The sequence below is a fragment of the Tursiops truncatus genome, chromosome 16 (assembly GCF_011762595.2).
Source record: "Tursiops truncatus isolate mTurTru1 chromosome 16, mTurTru1.mat.Y, whole genome shotgun sequence".
NCBI classification, from domain to species: domain Eukaryota; kingdom Metazoa; phylum Chordata; class Mammalia; order Artiodactyla; family Delphinidae; genus Tursiops; species Tursiops truncatus.
The window spans coordinates 45,727,370-45,753,268 of NC_047049.1; the positions used below are offsets into that span (position 1 = coordinate 45,727,370).

The 25,899-nt window shown below is 41.6% G+C and overlaps 1 protein-coding gene across 6 annotated transcripts in view; it reads left to right on the plus strand.

The window, feature by feature from the left end:
• ERCC6 (ERCC excision repair 6, chromatin remodeling factor) overlaps positions 1 to 21,757 on the plus strand; it is a 75,602-nt gene extending 53,845 nt beyond the window's left edge. For 4 of the 6 annotated variants that reach the window (XM_019925701.3, XM_019925704.3, XM_019925703.3 and 1 more), the window contains 13 exons: positions 392 to 562; positions 1,267 to 1,443; positions 5,946 to 6,062; positions 7,787 to 7,882; positions 12,043 to 12,258; positions 12,728 to 12,838; positions 13,228 to 13,347; positions 13,748 to 13,842; positions 14,442 to 14,587; positions 14,673 to 15,374; positions 16,932 to 17,136; positions 17,796 to 17,874; positions 19,013 to 21,757. In XM_019925701.3, the coding sequence (XP_019781260.2) occupies positions 392 to 562; positions 1,267 to 1,443; positions 5,946 to 6,062; positions 7,787 to 7,882; positions 12,043 to 12,258; positions 12,728 to 12,838; positions 13,228 to 13,347; positions 13,748 to 13,842; positions 14,442 to 14,587; positions 14,673 to 15,374; positions 16,932 to 17,136; positions 17,796 to 17,874; positions 19,013 to 19,435 (2,658 nt within the window). In that variant the 3' untranslated portion in view covers positions 19,436 to 21,757. Of the gene's footprint in view, positions 1 to 391; positions 563 to 1,266; positions 1,444 to 5,945; positions 6,063 to 7,786; positions 7,883 to 12,042; positions 12,259 to 12,727; positions 12,839 to 13,227; positions 13,348 to 13,747; positions 13,843 to 14,441; positions 14,588 to 14,672; positions 15,375 to 16,931; positions 17,137 to 17,795; positions 17,875 to 18,869 lie in introns of all 6 variants that reach the window. The other 2 variants (XM_019925706.3, XM_019925705.3) reach the window with 2 other exon arrangements.
• Positions 21,758 to 25,899: the final 4,142 nt, after the last annotated feature.

Consider the following 25,899-nt stretch of genomic DNA (forward strand, 5'->3'; position numbering starts at 1 on the left):
GTACATGACTCTTTTTGAATTATGGTTTTCTCAGGGTATATGCCCAGTAGTGGGATTGCTGGGTCGTATGGTAGTTCTATTTTTAGTTTTTTAAGGAACCTCCATACTGTTCTCCATAGTGGCTGTATCAATTTACATTCCCACCAACAGTGCAGGAGGGTTCCCTTTTCTCCACATGAAAGGTTGATTTTATTTATTTATTTTTTGGCCACGCCGCATGGCATGTGGGATTTTTGTTCCCCAACCAGGATTGAACCCGTGCTCCTTGCATTGGAAGCGGGGAGTCTTAACCACTGGACCCCCAGAGAAGTCCTTAAAAGGTTGATTTTAAGAGTCATCCTCATTTAACTTCTTATTTAAAACTGTCTTTACCATTTTGTCATCATTTTAGGAGAAACTAATTCGAGATATTGCTCATTGTCATGGGATTTTGATCACTTCTTACTCCTACGTTCGACTGATGCAAGATGATATTAGCAGGCATGACTGGCACTATGTGATCTTGGACGAAGGACACAAAATTCGGAATCCAAATGCTGCCATCACTCTTGCTTGCAAACAGGTGTGACCTTTAATAACAAGGAGGGTTTCCAGGTGGATGATATTTAATTGAGAATAAACTCTGCTTTTAGTAACAGACTTATTTAATCTTTCCTTGTGCTTTTTTTTTCTTTTTGTGGTACGCGGGCCTCTCACTGTTGTGGCCTCTCCCGTTGCGGAGCACAGGCTCCGGACGCGCAGGCTCAGCGGCCATGGCTCACGGGCCCAGCCGCTCCGCGGCATGTGGGATCTTCCCGGACCGGGGCACGAACCCGTGTCCCCTGCATCGGCAGGCAGACTCTCAACCACTGCGCCACCAGGGAAGCCCTTTCCTTGTGCTTTTGCATAAGGAATTTGAAATACACATTTTGCCTTAATGCAGAACACTTTTCATTCTTGCACTTAATCATGTTTTCTAAAATTCTAATTGTTCACATTACTTAATGTCTCTTATAGGGATCAGTTGTTAGAATGTAACCAAATCCAACTCTAGTCCATAGTCTTCAGCTTGAACAGGAAGAAAAATTCTTCCCTATATATATATTTTTTTAATCTATGTGTAATTGAAGAATTAAAGTTTCATAAAATGTCTGCGTTTTAGAGGAGACCAAAAGAATATGTAGTTGTGTTAAATAATAAGATTGCATGGGAGTGTTTTGGGGTAGGGTTGGTGATCATCTGCTAAAAGGTGAATTTAACAGAAAAGTCCTTGCTTTCCCCGAACAGTTCCGCACCCCTCATCGCATCATCCTGTCTGGCTCACCGATGCAGAATAATCTCCGTGAGCTGTGGTCACTCTTTGATTTCATCTTCCCGGGAAAGTTGGGCACGTTGCCTGTGTTTATGGAGCAGTTCTCAGTCCCCATCACCATGGGGGGGTATTCAAATGCCTCCCCAGTACAGGTAATGTAGCAGGCAGGTGACACTTCTGGTGTTTTAATATTTAAAATGTTCCTACTAAATACTATACTTTGTAGCCAAGTCATTCAGCATGTAAGGGAAATGACCAAGCTTATAAATTGGTATCTGATAAAAAAAACCACAAAATTATTTTTGCTTGATAGCGCATAACTTTTCAGATGAGTTTTTAAAAAATCATGTAAAATATTCAAGAGCAGTCAGAAATTATGAGATAAGAGTGAGTCACTTCTGGACAGCATGTAATAGTGCAAATTGGGTAGTGCATCTTATAAAGTACTTTACAAGCTTAGCAAAGGGGACACGAGGGAAGACTTAACAAGATGTATACCCTTTAACCTGATCCTGGGAAAACAGGTTGGGAAAAGTGGGACATTCTAGGTTAGAGCAACAGTATAATGCAGCCACTCTGTGTGACCATGAGCAGTGAGGACACATGCTTGACTGGACTGGAGATGCTTTAGGAGGAGTTGCAGGAAAGCTGTGGATGCTGGCAGTGGGGGCCTTGAAGGGAGGCAGGAGCGCTTAGGCAGGGAAGAGCCACTGAAGGTGTTTGAGCAGGAGGCTGGGAGCAGGCTGTTCTTGGACGGTTACTCAGGCTGCAGGTAGTTGTGGGAGGGAGGCTGGCATTGAGGGACCTGCAGGAATTGTTGGGGGTGAGGGTGATGAGAGCCTGGACCTGGATGTGGGTGATGGTCCTGAGAAAGCAGGTCCAGAGCAAGAGTCCCAAGTGGCGTTTTCTAGGCAGAACAAACGAGATGTGGAGGTTGATAAGATAAAGGAAATTGGTGGGAGAGTGGTGAGCTTGCTGTAGCTAACCCCTGAGGCTTCAGGCCTGGTGACTGGTAGAGTGGGCTTGTCACAGACAGGAACGTTAGGAGGTGAGGCCAACTGGAGGGCGGTTTATGGAATTTGGGGGCAGGCTCTAGCCTCCATGAGAGGCTGGGTCTCTGCACAGCTCTCAGGTGGGGGCCTGTACCAGCCAGGTTATGACTGAGCCAGAAATAAAATACATAACTAGAAAAAGAATTTTAGACCTTTAAGATTAGAGGACTGTCAAAAACCATTTTAATACCTTTAAAATTTTGAGATTGAATGATTTTTGACTTTTAATTAACTTTTACGGGAGCTCTCTTCCTCCACTGAATCCCCGTTATCCTTCATGTATCCTGTTCTTTTTTTTTTTAACTCTTTATTTTGGAATAATTTCAAACTTAACAGAAAGTTGCAAGAATTGTAAAAATAGCTCCTAGATTCCCTAATTGTTAGCATTTTGCTAACATTTTGCCATATTTGCTTTATCTTTCCTTCCCTCCCTCCTCCTTCCCTACCTGTCTCTGTCTCTCTCTGTCTCTCCCCCCACCCCGCCGTGTATACACACACACACACACACACACACACACACACACACACACACACACAAATTTATGCTTTTTTTTTCTGAATCATCTGAGTAAGTTGTAGACATGATGCCCCTTTTCTCCAAATCCTTTAGTGTATATTTCCTAAGAGGAGGGATGTTGTCTTACATAATCATAGTATAAACATCAAAATCAGGAGGAAATGTAACATTGATGTAATTCTGTTATCTAATCTATTTGTCATGCACATTGTGCCGGTTGTTCCAGTAATTTCCATGTCTGTTTAGTCTCCTTTAATCTGAAGCTGTTCCTCTGATCTTTCTTTTGCCTTCATGACTTGACATTTTTGCAGACTACAGGCCTGTTGTTTCATAGAACGTGCCTCGCCTTGGGTTTGTTTTCCATTCTTTGTGATTGGAATCAGCTTATTCGCTTTGAGCAGGAGTGCACAGAAGCGGCCCATCTCTCAGTGCTTTACCCGTACCTGGAGGTACATGCTGTTGGTTTGTCCCTTCATTGGTGGTGGTCTGACTACTGGGCAAGGTGTTGTGTGTCAGATTTCTAAACTCTTTGAAGCTACCACTTCTCCTTTATAATTAATAAGTCATTTATGGGGTATACTTTGAGGCGGTGCAAATATGGTCTGTTTCTTCCTTGAAGTCCTCGTTTCAGAAGTTTGTGCACTTATCTTCTTTCCCTTTTTAGACTGTAAAGTCCTTGGGAGCAGAGGTACTGCTTTTATTTGCTCCTTTTTGTTTTAAGTCCATAGTTGCCATGAAATAGTGAATCCCAAGAAGGTAGTCTGTCAGCAGATATTTTGTGTGTCAGGCTGGGGCTAAAATGATGGGAAACGGCTGATAATCAGAGCCTTCCCTTGAATAGCATTCCTGGTCCAGTGGAGAGTGTGCAGGGGGGAAAGTGGTAAACAGATGATCACGGTATAGGGCAGTGAAGACTGTGCTCAGGGGAGATAGCCAATAGCAGAGCTTGTGGGGGTCAAGGCAGGCTTCCTGGGTGGGGATGATTAAGATCTAAAAGGCTGAGGAGGGTGAGGGGGAAGAACATTAACTACCCAAAACATGGACTGCCCCTTGGATTTGTACACTGAGCCTGTGCAGGGGATTTTAGAACTGAAAAGAGCCCGAGGAGTCATCTAGTTGAGCCTCCTCATTTCATGCTCAAGGTTATTATTGAGACTGAGCGTTTTGGTGACTTGCTCTGGGAGAGGCAGAACTGGGGAGGAGTTATCACTCTGCCTCCTCAGGAAGAGGAAGGAAGCGTGAGCGGGCTCAGCAAGGTGTCCACTTTCCGTAGCAGTGGGGAGGTGGAGTGACGACGGAACACGGTGGGATCCTCACTGTGCATTTTTACTCACAGAGAGGCAGACACAAGAAGCAGAAGGGAATTCAACATAGAATTGGCTCGAAAGTTGGACTGGAGAATGTGGCGTGACATCAAAGCTAAAATAGGGTTTCTTCGTCTTCCCTGCTCTCACATCCCCACCCCAGTTTAGAGCTTAAGATCTTCCTCTGGGGAGAGTGGAGTGTGAGAAACAGACCCGTCCCCAGCCACTCTGAGCTCCAGCCCTTGCAAGTTCAGCACAAGTGGGCTGGGGGCGGGCGGACTTTCCAGAAGGGTAGACGGGCAGGAGAGAGCGAGCCGCCAGGCCACTCACCAGCCCAGCCCTGGGTTTCCAGCACCATCAGCATCTCACTCATTCTTCGAGAGGAGAGAAATGGAGGTAGACGTGAGCATGTGGGCAGAGTTTCCTTAACACACTGTATATATTTTTAGGAAGATTTTAAATAATGTACTTGCTTCCTTGGTAGGACTGCAATGTCTTGTTAAAATTTGAAATTTATCTCAGCATTACAAGTCATAAAATGTACCTGGTTATCATCTTCAGGTAATTTTTATCGATGTCTGAATGATACGTTTACAGGGTTACCTGTAACCAAAAGTCGTTGATGAATGGATTTTCTTTGTTATTGTCTGCTGGTCCAAGTAAAACTGTTTTTTTGTTTTTCTGTCTTTTTTTTTGTGGTACGCGGGCCTCTCACTGCTGTGGCCTCTCCCATTGCAGAGCACAGGCTCTGGACGCGCAGGCTCAGCAGCCATGGCTCACAGGCCCAGCCGCTCCGCGGCATGTGGGATCTTCCCGGACCGGGGCACGAACCCGTGTCCCCTGCATCGGCAGGCGGACTCTCAACCACTGCGCCACCAGGGAAGCCCAACCATGTTAATTTTTTAACGTGAATTTTTCTGTGTTTATTCAAGCTCTTTTAATTATTCATTTTGCTGATAACTTTCTTAAATTTAAGCTTTGGTTGGAAATTTTCTTGTTCCATTAAATAGTATTTACTAGGTTGTTAAGCCTATTTAGATTTTTTTCAAAGTATCAATAATTTATTGAATTCTTTGTTTGCCTTTAAGTGAATTGCAGAGAGAGTGGTTTCCTGCACTGTGGGTCTTTGTTTTTCTCTGGACAGTTAATACCCATCTCATGTGGCTGTGCTCCATTACAGAGCCATATGCTCCATTTTAGGCTGGAGTGACCTTTCATTTCTGGGGTCATAGGGCTTTTCTTGAACTTACTCTCTGAGTCTCCTGTGGGCAGTAATCTCTGCTTATTATCTGCTGTTCCCCTTGCTGCAGCGTTTCCCTGAGTTAGTGTTTGATCTTCAGTCTTGCGGAGTAGCAGTTCCTTTGTGGCTATTGGAGAGTACAAGATTATAAACTGAGATTTGTTTGAAAGCAGTTTTTTTCCCTAGAGGGGGTCAAGCACTGAATAAATCTCCACTTTAGGGTTTAACTATATAATAATAATTAAATAGAGGTGGAACAGGGCACAAAATTACCAGTTGTTCTTTCGTACATTTTGGTTAATGAGACGTTTTGTTTTGTTTTGTTTTTTTAATTGGTGATATTATTATGAAAGCTACTGTATCCTGGAGTATATGGAACTTAAATTTTTACAAACCATTTTCCTACTGTTTCCCACAATTTTGTACAACCATTGGTCATTCTTTTAAAAAAATTTTTTTAAGCATTGGAATCATTTGAGAGGTAAGAACAAATGCATTCCTTAGATATACAGTAATTGTTTCCCCTTTTCTCTTATTAAAGGTTAAAACTGCTTATAAGTGTGCATGTGTTCTACGAGATACCATAAATCCATACCTACTGCGGAGAATGAAGTCGGATGTCAAAATGAGCCTTTCTTTGCCAGATAAAAACGAACAGGTCTGTAAATACAGGAATTATCAAAACATTCCTAAAGCACAGGTGTACCTGGCATTCACCCTGCTTTTCACACACACAATAGGTGAGGCTAACAGGTGTGGTCTCTGGTGCTGTGGGGCAGGCTAGTGTACAGCTGTATATACCTGCCTACGACAGGTGAGTCTGCTGGGCTCAGGAGCGACTGGAGGGTGGGGAAGTGGAGGTGGTCATTGTGCACATCCTTTCAGGGAGTTTTCCCCCTCAGTTTTTTTTTAATATATTTATTTATTTATTATTGGCTGCGTTGGGTCTTTGTTGCTGTGCACGGGCTTTCTCTAGCTGCGGCGAGCGGGGACCACTCTTAGTTGCGGTGCAAGGGCTTCTCATCGCGGTGGCTTCCCTTGTTGTGGAGCATGGGCTCTAGGTACGCGGGCTTCAGTAGTTGTGGCTTATGGGCTCTAGAGCGCAAGCTTAGTAGTTGTGGTGCACAGGCTTAGTTGCTCCACGGCATGTGGGATCTTTCCGGACCACAGATCGAACCCATGTCCCCTGCATTGGCAGGAGGATTCTTAACCACTGCGCCACCAGGGAAGCATCCCCCTCAGTTTTTGGAGCATCTAAGGTGTGGAGCACTGATCTGAGGAAGATGAATGGGTTTTCAGATCTGGTGCAAAGATGAAAGGGTTGTCCTGGATCCCTTGTAGGGACCTGCTGGTCTGAGAATAAAGGAGAACAACCAGGTGTGACAGATGAAGAAGTAGATACATTTTACAGAGTGAAAATTAGGAAATCAGGCCTGATAACTTCAGTTTCTATTTCTGTTTTTTTGTTTTTGATGTTTTTAAGTAGAGGTGGAGACACAGGTGGTGGGTGGGTGGCTTGGGGAGAGTGAGGAGTCTTGTCACGGCCGTCTGGGTGTGAGCAGGTGCTGAGCAGGGCCGGGGGGGGGGGGGGGTCCTCTCTAGGATGCCGCCCTGGTGGGGCTGTCTCCAGCGGCACTCAGCACTTACCACAAAGGAGTGGAGAAGGCAGGCAGTTGAGTTCCTCTTCATTTGGAAGTTTGCAGGGCAGATGCAGTGGGTGGCAGAGGGGTAGCTGAAGGAAAATGCCGTGGGTTTGTGAGTAGCTGAGGAACATAGCGCCGTGAAATAGTGGCAGTGGTCTTGGAGAAGGAGAGGAGGGTTGAGAGGCAGAATGTCGGGGGGTGAGGGGAACGTGGGGGCGTGGGTTAGTAGATGCTGTTGGGCTGGCAGGGTAAGGGGTTGTCAGAGGTGAGTCTGGTAAACTTGGGGATGGCTTAGAACTCCAGGAAAGGGAGGGGGTGTGCCAGGCAAGGTTAAGGTCCCTGGTCAGGTTTGCTGAAGTGAAGAGTGGGTTGAGGGGATCGCGAGCTGAGATGGTCTGAGCACTCGGAGGCTGGGATGGAGGAAGCGCTGTGCACCTGGTCCTGAACTTCCCCATGAGCAGGAAGCCAGGCTTCAGGGACTCCCAGGATAGTGGGGTGGGGACCAAATGGCATGGGAACCAAAAAGTGGATGGAAGACAGAAACGGAGGGGGCTCTTGAGAGGAGGGAGCTCTTCTTTGCTCAGCTCTGAGATGTGGCTTCTTTTTGTTTTGTTTTTAATAAGATGTACACTGAAAATTACATACATTGTGTTCTTTTGATTAGTAAATTTTGTTACTATTTTAGTTATTTTGTTTTGTTAAGTTTTATTTTTCAGCTCTGTTTTTATTCTCCCCTTAGGTCTTATTTTGCCGTCTTACAGATGAGCAACATAAAGTCTACCAAAATTTCATTGATTCCAAAGAAGTTTACAGAATTCTCAATGGAGAGATGCAGGTCAGCCAAATAATAGAAGCTGGAGAAAGAATTGTGGACTAAGGAAAGTGGGGGAGGAAAGGAAACTAGTACTAGTCAAGGATTCACTATTATTACCCTCTTGAAAATATTTGGGTGTGAACCTTCCCTTCATTTGAAGCCCTTCCAGAAGTAAGAGAACACACAGTTTGAGCATGCTCCCTTTTTATCTGTACTGCAGCACTGTTACACTTGAACCCAGCACTGCATGGTCTAGTGGAAGAATGCACTAGACAACAGGGTCTGTAATGGTGGGTCCTACAGGGATTGTTGTTCCTCCGTAGCATGTCGGGAGCAGCCCCGGACTGCTGGGCTGCACAGAGGAAGAATTATTGTTATACATTTTTATATAAGTAATAACATTTTAGTTATTGGCCATATTCAGCAACATATGTGGGTAAACGTCTCTTCATTCAGCACATGTAGTAAGTTTATCATCAGCTTTAGTCAAAAGCTTCACGTAAACTCTTCAACTTCTTTGTGCTTCAGTATCTTGAAGCGTGAATTGTATTTTTATTTGACATGTAAGACTTCCTTAGTCCTTGGTCCATCCTCGTTGGAGGTACAGCTGAGCAGCATGGGATGCTCGGAAATACGCTTTCCTGCCTCCTGCATGGAGCCAGACAGAGATGAGTGTGGGTGACAAGGCTGCCTGTGTTCCATAGTATCTACATGTTTTTTCCTCCAGATTAAGGCATTTTCGTTCTTTTATCCACCTCTTACTATTTATTTCATCTGTCATTGGCATCTCTAGGAGGTTTTGAAACCATTCACATTTATTCATCTCTCCTGTATCTCCCCTTAACTTATCTTCACGTGTCTCCAAGTTGTGAAGCCTTAGGTGGTCTAGATCAGCACTGTCCAGTAGATAGAGAACACAAGCCACATGTGTGATTTAAAATTTTCTAGTACTCACATTAAAAAAGATTAAAAAGCAAAACAGGTGAAATCAACTTTGATAATATATTTTATTTAGCCTGATGTATCTAAAATATTTTAATATGTAATCAAAATTTTTAAACTACTGAGATATTTTACTCTTTTTTGTACTAAGTCTTCAAAATGGGGTATTTTACATTGGTAACACATCTCAATTTGGACTACACACTTCACATGCTCAGTGGCCACACATGGCTCGTGACTGCTGTGTTGGACAGCAGAGATCTCCAGGAAGAAAGACAAGTAACAGATGACTCTGGGGAGTGGTGATGGGGTTCCTGCTTTGTTCAGATCGTTTATTGTTTATTTGTTTAACTGTTTACTAGTTAAAACTACTATACTCTTTGATTTTTGGCTTAATTTATGATTTATCTTTTTCCACTTGAGTTTTTACACTGGTGAGTGTGACTTGAGTCAGGGGTGAAACCTGTGAAAGATTCCCTCTTGTTGGGGCAGGCGGGTGGGCTCTCTCACTTTGGGTCTCTAAGCCCTTCTGCTGCGTGAAAAGTCCCGCACGTCATTCCCATCCGTGGATTTTGCACGTGGGTATGTTTTCTGATAAACTAATGTAAAGGTAAAGGGAATTTCAACCTCTGACTCACATGTTAAAATACAGAACTTCTAGTGAGGTACTTAGGAGTATAATATTTAAATGCATTTGTTTGTAAAATAGATAGCTAGTGGGAAGCATAGCACAGGGAGGTCAGCTTGGTGCTTTGTGACCAGCTAGAAGGGTGGGATAGGGAGGGTGGGAGGGAGGGAGACGCAAGAGGGAAGAGATATGGGGATATATATATATGTATAGCTAATTCACTTTGTTATAAAGCAGAAAGTAACACACCACTGTAGAGCAATTATACTCCAATAAAAATGTTTAAAAAAATAATATCAAGAAAACACTCCCATTTACCATTGCAACAAAAAGAATAAAATATCTAGGAATAAACCTACCTAAGGAGACAAAAGACCTGTATGCAGAAAATTGTAAGACACTGATGAAAGAAATTAAAGATGATACAAATAGATGGAGAGATATACCATGTTCTTGGATTGGAAGAAACAACATTGTGAAAATGACTCTACTACCCACAGCAATCTACAGATTCAATGCAATCCCTATCAAACTACCACTGGCATTTTTCACAGAACTAGAACAAAAAATTTCACAATTTCTATGGAAACACAAAAGACCCCGAACAGCCAAAGCAATCTTGAGAACGAAATACGGAGCTGGAGGAATCAGGCTTCCTGACTTCAGACTATACTACAAAGCTACAGTAATCAAGACTATGGTACTGGCACAAAAACAGAAATATAGATCAATGGAACAGGATGGAAAGCCCAGAGATAAACCCACGCACATATGGTCACCTTATCTTTGATAAAGGGGGCAGGAATGTACAGTGGAGAAAGGACAGCCTCTTCAATAAGTGGTGCTGGGAAAACTGGACAGGTACATGTAAAAGTATGAGATTAGATCACTCCCTAACACCATACACAAAAATAAGCTCAAAATGGATTAAAGACCTAAATGTAAGGCCAGAAACTATCAAACTCTTAGAGGAAAACATAGGCAGAACACTCTATGACATAAATCACAGCAAGATCCTTTTTGACCCACCTCCTAGAGAAATGGAAATAAAAACAGAAATAAACAAATGGGACCTAATGAAACTTCAAAGTTTTTGCACAGCAAAGGAAACCATAAACAAGACCAAAAGACAACCCTCAGAATGGGAGAAAATATTTGCAAATGAAGCAGCTGACAAAGGATTAATCTCCAAAATTTATAAGCAGTTCATGCAGCTTAATAACAAAAAAACTAACCCAATCCAAAAATGGGCAGAAGACCTAAATAGACATTTCTCCAAAGAAGATATACAGATTGCCAACAAACACATGAATGTTCACCATCACTAATCATTAGAGAAATGCAAATCAAAACTACAATGAGATATCATCTCACACCAGTCAGAATGGCCATCATCAAAAAATCTAGAAACAATAAATGCTGGAGAGGGTGTGGAGAAAAAGGAACCCTCTTGCACTGTTGGTGGGAATGTAAATTGATACAGCCACTGTGGAGAACAGTATGGAGGTTCCTTAAAAAACTACAAATAGAACCACCATATGACCCAACAATCCCACTACTGGGCATATACCCTGAGAAAACCATAATTCAAAAAGAGTCATGTACCAAAATGTTCATTGCAGCTCTATTTACAATAGCCCGGAGATGGAAACAACCTAAGTGCCCATCATCGGATGAATGGATAAAGAAGATGTGGCACATATATACAACGGAATATTACTCAGCCATAAAAAGAAACAAAATAGAGCTATTTGTAATGAGGTGGATAGACCTAGAGTCTGTTATACAGAGTGAAGTAAGTCAGAAAGAGAGAGACAAATACCGTATGCTAACACATATATATGGAATTTAAGAAAAAAAATGTCATGAAGAACCTAGGGGTAAGACAGGAATAAAGACACAGACCTACTAGAGAACGGACTTGAGGATATGGGGAGGGGGAAGGGTGAGCTGTGACAAAGCGAGAGAGAGGCATGGACATATATACACTACCAAATGTAGCTAGTGGGAAGCAGCCGCATAGCACAGGGAGATCAGCTCAGCTCCTTGTTACCACCTAGAGGGGTGGGATAGGGAGGGTGGGAGGGAGGGAGAGGCAAGAGGGAAGAGATATGGGAACATATGTATATATATAACTGATTCATTTTGTTGTAAAGCAGAAACTAACACACCATTGTAAAGCAATTATACTCAAAAAAAAATAAATGCATTTGTTAAGTTACATGATAGATTTTCCTAAATTTTAGATGGGCCTGATGTTTCTTATTTATATTTAAAAGGTGAGTCAGTTTTTTATATACTGTGAACTGCATACTTTTTTTTCTAGAGGGAAAATAAATCATCAGCAGTTGAATGTGACCCTGGTAGATGTGTTTGGTCCAAAAGGATTTTTTTTGTTTTTAGAGAACTTGCCCTATCAGGAAAAGAAGATGCGTAAAGGTTGATTTCTTCCAGCTCCTAATATGCTGTGATTAGGGAGGAAACTAAGAAGCTGGTGAAGAATTACTTTTTAATCTGTGTTACATGTCAAACAGCCTCCTTCCTTTTCTTCCGGAGTGAATGGTGTTTTACGTGGGGTAATCTGAGTGCACGTAATTCTTTTGTACCATAGATTTTCTCTGGACTTGTAGCCCTAAGAAAAATCTGCAACCACCCTGATCTCTTTTCTGGAGGCCCCAAGAATCTTAAAGGAATTCCAGATGAGGAACTAGAGGAAGATCAGTTTGGACACTGGAAGCGTTCTGGGAAAATGATAGTTGTTGAGTCCTTGTTGAAAATATGGCACAAGCAGGGCCAACGAGTATTGCTGTTTTCTCAGTCCAGACAGGTGAGTATACAAACCTCATACAAGAAACAAGTTGGTTCTTTATGACTCACAACCATTATTCAAAAAATGAGATATTGTCTAAAATACTGATTCCAAAGGCAAATCCACCCATTGACCCTGAAGTGGCAGCCTGCAAAGCTCTTTGGGAGATGGGATCTTTCTCTAGAGTTGGTGCCCAGAAGTCGGCTTTTTAAAAAAGGTTTATTACCATGTGATTCTGGGGTGCAGGTGAGTTTGGGTCTGAACTCAAATAAATGCCGTGCTGATTACAAAACTTGTAAGAATTAACAGTATGGAAATACCAAAAATATTCTTGCAGTAATTACATTTATCTTCCTCGAATCAGGAAACCCCTTTTAATATAAGCCTTTTGGGAAGGATATAACTCTTTACACAAATGTGGAGTACTCACTGGAGGTGTACATTTGATTTTTAAACTCTTATATCCTCCACCCCTTCTCGCAAACAGATGTTGGACATATTTGAAGTATTCCTTAGGGCCCAAAAGTATTCCTATCTCAAGATGGATGGTACCACTGCGATAGCTTCAAGACAACCACTGATTACAAGATACAATGAGGTAACAAGTGAACAGAACGATGAAGTCACATGGTGCTACTTTGTGCGGGGCGGGGGGGAAGAAGGAGAGGTCTGCACCCACGGAGCCTACATCTGGGATTGGGCAGTGGGCACTTTTAACTCAGTGCCTTTCTGGATTATTGGGATGTGTTGTGTTTAAACAGAGAATATGTATTCCTTCTCGAAAACCCGGGTTTAAATATTGCTAATATAATTGATATTAAAAGTAGAAGCTGGGAGATGGGATCTTGGCTGACCAAAGGTTTCTGGGGCATAACCCATTGCTTGTATTGGGAACAGGCTTCCGTGTGGAGAATATGTAAAGGCAGAGGTGAGGAGCTGTAACTAGTCTTTCATGTGCATACTGAGTGTTGTGTGTCTTACCTCTAGGACACATCCATATTTGTGTTTCTTCTGACCACTCGGGTGGGTGGCCTAGGAGTCAACCTGACGGGGGCAAACCGAGTCATCATCTATGACCCTGACTGGAACCCAAGCACAGACGTGCAGGTCCGTTTATTTTGTTTAAAGGAGCGTGTTGGTGACATACCATCTGATGGCTTGCACTCGGGAGCGTCCTTCGGTGCCACGTTACCCTCAGCACATAGCTCACATCTTGGTTGTAGCTTGTCTTCAGCTCAGAGTAAGGGTCTTCACAGTTTTCCCGTAGCAGGCACACTAGACATGGGTAAAAAGAGAATGTGGGAGGGGACAGACACACATTGTTTTTCAGGTAGAGTTGGCTAGGTCTGTTTTGTCACCTGCCTGTTTATCTTCCTTAATAGGCCTTGGTTGTACTTAGCCTCATTAGCCAAAATTCTAATTTCGGGAGTGGAAGGAAGCGACCGGCTATTAATCAGTGCTTATCGCTGAGAAGGGTCCTTGTTGAGCTGCATCTCTTCTACCGTAGGCCCGGGAGCGAGCGTGGCGGATAGGCCAGAAGAAACAGGTGACGGTGTACAGGCTTCTGACCGCAGGCACCATTGAAGAGAAGATTTACCACCGGTCAGTACACATGGCTGTGCTCCTTGACCGGAGGGTGCTCTCCTGGTTGCGGGTGTGCAGGAGGGAGAGGCACGCTGCCAGGGTTTGGAGCAGGGAATTTTTAAAAAATAGTACTTTAAGAAGTCTTGGGACTTCCCTGGTGGTGCAGTGGTTAAGAATCTGCCTGCCAACGCAGGGAACATGGGTTTGAGCCCTGGTCTGGGAAGATCCCACATGCGGTGGAGCAGCTAAGCCCGCGAGCCACAACTACTGAGCCCGCGCTCTGCAGCAAGAGAAGCCCCCGCTCACGGCAACTAGAGAAAGCCTGTGCGCAGCAACAAAGACCCAACACAGCAAATTAATTAATTAATTTAAAAGAAAAAAAGTCTTTCCATCTTAGAGCAATAGTTGCTGTAACTGAGCGATATGTGTTTTGGTTTTTTTATCTTGTTTTTTTTCTTTCTCATTAAAATAAGCTTAGATGTCTTATTGTGTGTTTTTTAAAAATGTCTTTGAACCTGATTGTTTTTCTACCTTATTAATAAACAATTGCTGTATGTTTAGAATTCTGAGGTACAGCTAAACATTGTTTCATACCAGCTTGATTTCTATCTTTTTAGACAAATCTTCAAGCAGTTTTTGACAAATAGAGTGCTAAAAGATCCAAAGCAAAGGCGATTTTTCAAATCCAATGATCTTTATGAGCTGTTTACTCTGACTAGTCCTGATACATCCCAGAGCACTGAAACAAGTGCTATTTTTGCAGGTATTTCATAAAAGAATTTAACTTAAAATAACGAAATACATAAGAATTATGCAGTATAACACTAGCATGTTTTTCCTTTTCACAGGAACTGGTTCAGATGTTCAGACACCCAAACGCCGTTTAAAAAGGAAACTTCAACCGGCTTTTGGAACGGACCAGAACGTTCCAGTAGGTAAAAAGTTCCCTGATTCTAACACATCTGCAAATGTTGCCATGTCATCTGAAGAGAAATCTACAACTAGAGGACCTGAAGTGAATGCAGTAACTTCTAATCTAGGTGATCCTTTGAAAGATGCCCCTCAAACGTCTTGTAGTCTAACTAACAGTGAGAGGCTTGGAGAAGAGACAGATGCAGTGTCCAGACTGCAGGATTCCTCAGTGATTCATGGAAACGGGGAAGGTTCAGATTCTCCAAGAATCAGCAAAATGTACAGGATGTCTGGTGAGGAAAGCATCGATGAAAAGGAGGGTCTTTCTGATAAAAGAGAAAGCTGCCGGGTTCAAACAGAACCTCTTTGGGAGAATGAGCAAACAGAAAATAATTTTTATAAGCACAAGTCGAAAACGAAACATCATGTGGCAGAAGAAAAGACCCTGGAGAAACATCTGAGGCCGAAGCAAAAGCTTAAGAGCTCTAAGCACCGCAGAGATGCCAAGTTTGAGGGAACTCGAATTCCGCACCTGGTGAAGAAGAAGCAGTACCGGAGGCAGGACAATGAAAATGAGAGCGAGCCCAAGGAACGCAGCCATGACGACTACGTCCTGGAAAAGCTTTTCAGAAAATCAGGTACTCCTTTTGCTGACCTTGCCACAGGTGTGCTAGGAATAGAAATGAGGGGGCCACTTCTAGCGGAAGCAGCCTTTTCTGACAGTGCAGAGTGTGTGCTCAACTGGAAGTATTTTTCCTTCTAAAACTCAGATTTGAAATGTATTGACATTTTTGAAAATCATTTTCACCTCTCTTTCATAGGAGAATTTGAACCTTGGGAGAACAATAGGACTCGACTTCTAACCACATACAGGGGGGCGCAATGCTTAAAATAGATTTGTATTACCTGAACATTCATAGATGATTTCTCTGCATGCTATATTTATCTGATTTAACAAACACAGGAGAGTAAAGTGACAGATCATGGGAGAGAGACACAGGGGCATGGCCAGAGGCAGGCACTCTGGAAGTAGGAAAGCCGGTAGCTAATATCAAGGGAGAAAAATTAGGAAAGCAGACTCAACAATTGCTCAGGACCCTGGAGGGACCGGCCAGCCTGCAAAAATTAGTCATCCCTGGGACTGTCTTACTCAGGTCTCACCAGTCATTGTGTTCCCAAGGTGACAGCCTTGAGTTTCCAAAGATTGCTGAATGGGTTTCTATTCAGGAATGCAGGCTTATGTATGGCATCTCAGAAGGAAACCATCTGGGCCCGATGCTTTCTTGTAAGGTAGTTCATTGGTAACTTGCTCTATTTTTTTCTACAGTTCCTGGTCTATTTTCCTAAGAAAAATTATCTGTCTTGTCTGATTTTCAAGTTTATTTGCATGGAGGCATAGAAAATACTCTTGTAATAATTTTTTTAAAATCGGCTTCTGTTTCAAGACAATTTCCCCCTTGTCATTTCTAATTTTGTATATTTTTCCCCCGTTTCCTTTGTCAGGTTAAGCTAGTAGATTGTCTATTTTGTGATTTTTTTTTTTCCCAATAAACCAGGTTTTTGATTTATTAATTAGATCCATGGTTGTCCTCTACCTCATTAATTTATGCTTTTATCTTCAGTATTTTCTTCCTGTTGCTTTTGTTTTTGTTGTTGTTTTGATGAGTTTTTTTGGTCTTAATTTTTATAAAACTGTTCGACTTGGAATTCAGCGTATTTATTTTTGTTCTTTCATTTTTATTGACAGAAATATTTAGGGCTATGCATTTTCCACTGATGACTGCATTGGATTCTTCTGATATGTAGTGTTTCCATCATCATTACTTTTCAGAAATTCTGTAGTTTTATTTTATATTTGTATATTTTCCCCCTTCAATAGAGAATATATTAGTAGAAGATTTTAAAGTTTTCCAGGTGACAGTGAAGAGTTTATGTTGAAGTGTGGTTATTAAAGCATTATGCTTTGATTATACAAAGCAGTGACAGTTGATAGTCCCTCCCTCATCGGGTAGAGATGCAGGTGAAGAGCAGCAGCATTTGTAAAAGTTCCTGGGTCCTGGTGATCACGGGTGAATAGCAACTAAAAACGTTCATGATGTTTCCTCTACCCACAACACACTAGCCTATACAGAATAAAACGTGTGATTGTGTACGAGCTGAAATAACATGTTCACTGTTTCCTTTGCTCTTGCCAGTGGGTGTGCACAGCATCATGAAGCATGATGCCATCATGGACGGAGCCAGTCCAGACTACGTGCTGGTGGAGGCAGAGGCCAACCGTGTGGCCCAGGATGCCCTCAAAGCACTGAGACTCTCTCGGCAGCGGTGTCTGGGAGCAGCATCTGGTGTTCCCACCTGGACCGGCCACAGGGGGGTGGCTGGTACACCAGCAGGAAGAAAGTAAGAGGTTGCCACCCTGCCATGCTTGTGAGGAGGCCAAACCTGCTGGGCTGGAAATAAAATCAGGGCAGGCGGGGGCGGGGATACCTCCTCCCATTTATCTGAAGCAATAGAAAATCTCTCAGGGAGGGATTGGGTCAGCCAGATGTATGTGACTTGGGGAAAGACTTTTATCATCTTACCTTCTTCTTTGCTTTCATTCCCTCCTTTCCAAAGCTGATTTTTCAGGGAAAGGAGAAATCTGTTTTGCTTAAGAGGTGATGTCATAAAAAATAGTAAGAGATACAGAATAACGATTAAACTTTAATAAGATGATTAGCTAGGTTTCAGCAATCAGTAATTACTATGGTATTCAGTGTGCTCTTTTAGAATAGTTTCCCTACCTAGAATTCAAGGGTAGTAAGTTGAGCAAGGATATTGAGTGGTTTTTACTTGAGATGCAGTAATAATTTCTACTACTTTACTAGGAGAGTAAAGTACGGGAATCTCAGGGGATAGAGCAGAAGCACCATGGCTGATGGAGCAGAAGCATCATGGCTGTGAGAGAATAACCGTGCAGAAGAAAATTGCTCCAAGAGGAGTTTAGTTGTTGGAAGGGCATTCTCATCTGTAAGTCACAAAGTTACATTTTATCAACTATGACTCTCTTCCGTATTTAGGAGAAGATTTGGTCAGAAAAGGAACTCCAGCTTCTCTGTGCAGCATCCCTCTTCAACGTCTCCAAAGGAGAAATGCCAGGTAATCTGATAGCCTATCAGCTTTTCATTTGTGAGATCTACTTAATTGAATTGCCATGAAAATTTCACTCGATTCTGCATGTGAAGAGCGTCACTGGCATAATGACATCTGATGTTTACATTGTATGCACTTTCATGCATTTATGAAGTACTTTTGTGTGAATTTAAAAGGGCCAGCGAACTTCCTAGAAAAGACAAAGTCTTTAACCCAAGATCCATAGTAGAATCTCTGTTTTGTCTTCCAAAAGTTCATATAAGGATGGGTGATGTGTGAGTTGCTGCTCATACCACCTGCCCCATCTGGAGGTGAAGTACTAGCTCCAAGGACCACTGCCCTCTAGACTAAAGGTCTAGAGGGCCTTTATTGAATGTTTGTAATTTCCTAGCTGCCAGAGCACTGTGCCCTTCTCTGCCTGTCCTACAACCCCGAAGGCCTTGAGTGCTTCTCTGAGAGTAAATAGTAGGCCATGCTCTTATCATTTAATACTTTGTTTTTTTCTGCTTAAGGGTCATGTTACTTATAAAATTTGAAAACTCCCAGGTTCAGATTCCTGTTTTAGGTTAATATGAACACATTTAGGAATAGAGAACCTTTTTTTTTTGACTTCCTGTGTTATGTTCTTTTAGCAGTAGGAATGTGAAGAAAAACTAGATTTATGTAGCTGTTCTAAGGAAACTCACATGAGGTGTAAAGTAGTAAAAAGATTTAAAAGTGAAGGAAGTACAGCTCTGATATTGTTCCTTATCCCACGGTGCTCAGTTCAGGGAAAATTTGGGAGGAAGAACAGTAAATGCCCACAGAGCTCGTACCTGCTGGAGACAGGTTTCCCTAGAAGCCTTCTTCGGAAGCCCGGCCCCACCCTCTCTGCCCTCCCTCCACTCCCGTCCCTCAGGATGGTGACGAAGCAGATAGTGTAGTTTGCGGTTTTTTAGGAAATGTTTTCTAGGAGTGGGTGCATTTAGACACTTGACTCTCCTCCTTTCCCTTTGCATTAGACGGTGTATCATCCATTCTCCATCAACCTCAGTGCCCTGGGCATGTGTGTTATCTTATGGCCCCTCAGAGCCTTTGGAGAAATAAGTAGTGGGAGCGTAAACTGGAGGTTAAATATATCGATGCACTGGTCTTCTTTCTCCAGGACAGCACTATGAAAAAGGATGGAAAAGACAATGTTTCGGAGCATTTTAGAGGAAAAGTTGAAGATGCAGAGCCTTCATCCGGGGCCCTCACTTCGTCCTCACTGTTGGCTAAGATGAGAGCTAGAAACCACCTAATTTTGCCAGAGCGCTTAGAAAGTGAAAGTGGGTGCCTTCCAGAGGCTTCTGCTCCTCCGCCTTCCAGCATGGAACACGATGACCTTCTGGTAGAAATGAGAAACTTCATTGCCTTTCAGGCCCAAGTTGATGGCCAGGCCAGCACTCGGGAGATACTGCAGGAGTTTGAATCCAAGTTATCAGCATCACAGTCTTGTGTCTTTCGAGAACTATTGAGAAATCTGTGCACTTTTCATAGAACTTCAGGTGGTGAAGGAATTTGGAAACTCAAGCCAGAATACTGCTAATCAATGTTACCTTCTGAACTTTAAATTGACTTTTTCTAGTGGAAATTTCTGATTATTAATCTTACGATTAATAATCATGTTTTGTCAATGGAAGTTGGCTGCATTTGATGTTTACTTTGAATGATAGCTACCTCATAATTAAAACTCTAAGGAGGAAGAAGTTCTTCTCTGAAACGTAAAAAATACCTGGATTTCTTTTTTTTTTCCAAATACCTGGATTTCTTTTTTTTTTTTTTTTTCCAAAATTAATTATGAAATCAGGGACCTAACTGTTAATCCTTGGAACACATTTGTTCTTTTACCCAGAAGATGCTGTCAGGGAATACGTACTACTCATTTAGAAGTTTATAGACCAGAACTCTCAAGAATTCTTTTTATTGGTGCTAAAGTCATGTCTTACATTCAGTTAGGCCTGTTCGGTAAATCAGTTCATCAGTATCTGATAACAATTGTTGTTGGTACCTAGCTTTTAAATGTTTAAATCGATCATTTGCCACCCAAAAAAGAGATCAGACTTGTTACCTTTTGAGTCCTATTAGTTGCCTTTAAACGATCTTCTGTTAAGGTACTGTTAAATTGACAGGTATTTTTATTAGTAAAGCATGGAATAGCTTGATAGTAAATGATGAGACATGTATTTTCAGAAACTTGTAGTTTTCTCAGTTTACAGTGGCTTTATTTTAAGCAAAGGGCACCTTCCCCCCCCCGCCCCCGCATAGTGAATAGTGGTTTTAGGAAAATATATGTTATCTTTAAAAAAAAAACTCAAGCAGAACCAAAAGTAGATACAAATAAAACCACCAACGCACACACACACGCACACGGACGTTGCTCCAGACCACACCCGGATATACCATCATCACCACATGGTGAGCACCATTCCAGCCCTCTCTCTGCTTACATCCTGGGCGGGAACTTTGAACCTTTTTTACCTTATTCATTGTCTGTCTTTCTAAGGATGCTGGTAACTTTATATCAGACATCATTGTTCTCCTTCTTCTGTCCAGTCATCTTCATCTCTCTTTTCCCTTTCCGTTCGCCGTGACTCTCCTGTTCTAGAGGTTTGGTTTTCAGCTGCATCTGTTTCTGGCTGTTGTTCATGTGTTTAGAGTTTTGTGATGATGTTGTTTTGATCCTTAGTTTGTTTTCTTAGCGTTGTTTTTCTTTCCTTGTCATTGTTTTATCATCACAGCTCTGAAGTCCTGTTTTCTGAAGTTCATTGGCTTCCTTAAATGTCTTCTAGAGCTGTCACGGTGCAGTTTGTTTCTTAGAGTTGTTTCCTCTGGCCTGCTGTTTTCACTCTTTCTGATTTTTCTGTATTGTGCTCTCCTTCCGCCCATGCTGTTTCTTTACATCTAGCTCATGCTAAAATCAGGCAGCTGGGTCCAGATCTGTATGCTCTTCCCTGCCACCCAGAGAGAAGGGGTGTGGGTTTGGAGGTCGGGGGGAGCCTCTGCTGGGCAGCATGCAGCTTTTGGTTGGAGGACTTGGGTTTTACTTTTCTGTTCTGAGATTTTGTTAAATAGCTTGGGCCATGAATCCTTCCCCTTAGATTAGGAGATGTCATTGTCAGAGTCATAATTCCCACCAGAATTTTCTGCTTCTTTTTTTGGATTCTGGCTTTTTTATTTTATTCTGTTTTTAGAGTGGTTCGGTATTAGAGGAAGAAGATTCTATTATTTTCTTCATTCTGCCATCATTATCTAGAAATAATAGAGACTTTTAAACAGGTCAGTACATCCTAAACTTGACTACTTGGCTCAGAAGGGAGTCAAAATTAATGACTTGTTTCTGGGAGGTTCTTTTTTAATTTTTATTTTTGTAATCAAGTCATTAATTGAAATGTAATCATCATTTCAATTAAGAAAATTGCATCCCTTTTGTTCTCGGATTAAAGTACCAGTGCAGTTCACGAGTGTGAAGTGCTTTGGCATCCTAGCTCTGTTGTGTGAAAGCTAAGCTCTACCAAGCTAGGGAAGTTGTAGCCTTCTCATCAAGTAGAAAATGCCAGCAAAAGTTACGATACAGTCACAGCAAGGTGGCCTTCACTCCAAGCCTTGTCTCAGCTCTGCCACCAGCTGAGACCTTGGCTAGTCACTGCCTTGCCTGTGTCTCAGTATGGATATCTGTAAACATCGTCATCGTGCCTCTGGGTGGAGAGACTTAGAGGAAGATGCTCTAAGTCATGGTTTTAACAACATAGAGTAACTTTTTCATTTAGATAATATCTAACTTTTGGAACTTTAAAAGCTTTGTACAATATAGATAATGTATTTAAAATGTTATATTGGTATTAAGCTACAATAAAGGATTTCAAAATTTTGTGAAATTTTAAAAATTCCTTAGTTAATACATGAATATACGATCACTCTTTAAAAACTTTCAGGCAGTACTCTGCCTCCCCACCCCCTCTTGTTCGTGTTCCAGAGATAAGTACTGTGTTTGGTGTGTATTCTTCCAGGCTGTTTTCCATGCCTTTACAGATGCGTGCAGCAGAGACTGCTGCTGTAATGTCTGCTTTCCCCTTCTCCTTTACTGATAAGATTCCTGCTTTTTACCTGGACACGTGGCTGCTCAGCTCACGACGCTACTTGCCAGCCTCCCTTATGGTTAATTGTGGCCACGTGACCAGGCAATGGGCTACAAAGAGAACATCCAGACTGGGCCCTTAAATGAGGAATTGGGTGTCCGCTCCATTCGGCATTCCCCTTTGTGCTGGCCGAGATGCCTGTGGGAGCTTTAGCAGTGACATGCGGTGGGGAGAGGTCGCGTGCTGAGGATGGAGACGTTGGCCTGCCAGTCTTGAACTGCTTCCCTTTCACCCGTTAACTTAAGAGCAAAATAAATTCCTGACTTGTTTAAACCACTGTCTTTTGGAGTCTTTTTGTTACAGCAGCTCTTTTGTTTTATATGTGATTCACAAAAATGGGATTATCATCTTTATTATTTTGCAACTATTAACTTTTCATTTAACGTTATATACAACACATCCTTTCGTTCCTCTAAGTATAGCTCAACCTTCATGTAATTGCTGGAGTTGAAATTAGGTGGATTTTTTATTTTAATGGTTGTAGTGAAAGTACTTCCTTCAATTCATACTCCATAAAAGGACCATTTCTCCACACCCTTGCCAACAGTAGGCCGTATCAATCTCGGAAGTTTGTTTTCCTAAACAATATTGTGGTTGAAAATACCTTGTTTTAGCTTGAATTTCCCTGATTACTTATAAAACTAAACATTTCCATGTTTTTTGGCCATTTCTAGATCCTCCATTACAAGTTGCTTGTTCATGTTATGTTGGCCTAGTTTCACTATAGATCATTTTCTCTCTTAGGGGTGACCCTCTTTCCCAAACAAAAATGAAAAGGCAGTCGTTCCTACTATTATTGAATAGTCCAATCTTTTCTCCATCCATTTGAAATGCCTAGTTTATCATATGCTAAATTGTCTGTTTCTGGACAGTGGATCTAGATTCTATTCTACTGAACACACACTTCCCTGTCCAACTTTGTAGAGTGTTTTGCTATCTATAAGCATGTTTCCCTTCCTTTTTACCCCCTCTTCATTGTCTTATTCTTGTGCATTTTGTTTCAGGTGAATCTTAGAATCGGTTTATTAAGTTCCACTAAAATTGTGTTGCTCTTTTGATTGGGATTGTATTAGTTTATACATTAATTTGAGGATAATAGACTTCTTGTAATTAATGTAGTTTTTCCCATTAGCATCATGGTAGGCCTCATTTGATTAGAGTACGTTATATTCTTGGATAAAATTTTAATAACTTGCTTCATGAAGGTCTTGCACATTTCATATTAGGTTTATTCAGCTATTTTATAGATTTTTAGTTTTGTGAGGGAGCTTTTTACTTTTGCATGAAAATATGGAGGATTAGAACACAACTTTTTTATGATGTTTATCATACAGTTTTTAATTTAAATATAGTCAAATTCAGTCTTTTCATGTTTCATTTTGTTTCCTTATTTAAGAACCCCTTTCCTAACCTAAAGTCTTGATTACGTTCCCATGAATTCTCTTTTAAACACCATGTGGATAGTTGCTTTTTCTAGCACCTTTAAAAAAATAGTTCATCCTTTCCCTCCTGACTTGCAAGCCTTCCTCTATCACTATATCTAATTTCCATGTAATTATGGGAATGTTTCTGGGCTCTGTACTCTGTTAAATTGGTCCACTTCCTTAACTTTGCCACTAACCCACTGTTTTAATAATTGTAGCTTTATAATTGGCAATCATACATGGTAGAATGATTCCCCTCATCTTCCAAAAAATTTCTTAGTTCCTGAACCTTTGTTTGGGATCAGCTTGTCACATTTGGATTTTGTCGTTGTTTTTGAAATCGTAATGACTGTACAGATTACTTAGGGAGGATTGTTTACTGAGTTTCTCATCTATGAATAGGGCATACCACTCTGTTTATAATACATATTATAAAGGCATAATTCCATTATGTCTTTCACTTTTATAAGGTCATGCACATCTTACATTATCTCCTAATTATCCTACAGTTTTTGTTGCTATAGTAAGTAACATTTTTAAAATCACATTTTCTAGTTTATAAGAGTATTGTTGGATTTTACGTATTGGTCTTGTATTTAGCAACCTTGCTTGAACTCTTATTAAGTCCACTAAGTCTGTAAATTGTCCTGTGTGTTACAATCATGTCAGCTGCAAATAATGCCAATTGTATTTCTTCTGTTTCAATACTTCCACCATGTATTTCCAATATGATAACGAATATAATTGACAACGTTCACATCCTTGCCTTATTCCTGACTTCTAAAGTTTTACCGTTAAATACGCAGTTGCTGTAGCTTTCTGGCAGATGATCTCTGTCAGGTTAAGGAAATGCTCTTTCTGGGCTTCCCTGGTGGCACAGTGGTTAAGAATCTGCCTGCCAGTGTAGGGGGCACAGGTTCGAGCCCTGGTCCGGAAAGATCCCACATGCCGTGGAGCAAATAAGCCCATGCACCACAACTACTGAGCGTGCGCTCTAGAGTCCGCGAGCCTTGACTGCTGAGCCCACGTGCCGCAACTACTGAAGCCCGTGAGCCTAGAACCCGTGCTCCTCAACAAGAGAAGCCACCGCAATGAGAAACCCACGCACTGCAACAAGGAGTAGCCCCCGCTCGCTGCAACTAGAGAAAGCCCACGCACAGCAACGAAGACCCAATGCAGCCAAAAATAAAGTAAATAAATTTAAAAAAAATGAAATGCTCTTTCCAATCCTGAATCCAGTGCTGAATTTTATTAAATGCTTTTTCTGCACTATTGATTTAATTGTGTAGGTTTTCTCCTTTAAATCTCTCTCGGTGTTGTAAAGTACACAGTAATTTTCCAAAATTAAAACATCTTTTAGACTTCTACTGACAGAATGGCAGTGTGAAGGACCCTGCAGTAGTGCAATCCAGAAAATGACTATAACTGGACAAAATTCCAGAAGACACACACCCCCTCCCTCCCCCAGAAAATTGAATATATCTGGAAATAATCCTAAGGGTATATTGTAAATGAAGAGACAGTCAAGAAAATCTACTAAACCTTGGTAAGAACAGCAAAAGTCTGTGACTCTTGAGCCACGACCTATTCCTTCCCTGCTTCTTCCTCATCTCAGTGTGGTGACAGAGTCTGTGATCCAGGAAGGTTCAGCCAAGAAAATGTGGCTCCTTCCTGCAATTCCCAATCCAGGGATACAGTATCTCACTGGGAGGGCATGCTGGCAGCATTTCTCATCCCCTCCAGCTCCAAGTTGCAGGGGCTAAATTCATGGAGTATAATAACATATAATAAGCATATAACATATAATATATAAACATATAAGCATAATAACAAGTGAAAAATTCACTAGGCTTGAACTGGCTGAAGAAAGATTCAGGCAATTTGCAGATAGATGGATAGAGATTATACTCTCCAAAGAACAGAGAAAAAAGAATGAAGAAAAAAGTACAAAGCCAAAGGGAAACGTGCTACACCATTAAGTGCACCAATATATGCATAATGGGAGTACTGGAAGGAGAGAGAGAAAAGAGGAGAAAAAATATTTTAAGAAATGATGCCTGAAAATATCCCAAATTTATTTTTAAAAACTCCATGAAGCTCAGTGAACTAAATGCGAAGGCTCTCACTGGCAGATCAGTGAAATTGCTGAAACCAAAGACAAAATCTTGAAAGTGGCGGATGAGAAATGATGCATCATTTACAAGGGAACTTCAATATGATTAACAGTTAACTTCTCAGAAAACAATAGAGGCCAAGAAGGCAGGGATAACAAAGTCCTCAAAGAAAAAAACTATCAACCTAGAATCATTTTACCAGCGAAGTTATTAAAAAATGAAGGCAAAATAAAAACTTGCCCAGATAAACAAAAACAAAATTTGTTGGTACCTAGTAAGAAATACTAAAGGGGAAGGGGAGTGAGGAGTGAGGCCAGGCTCCCTGGTTTTGGGGGA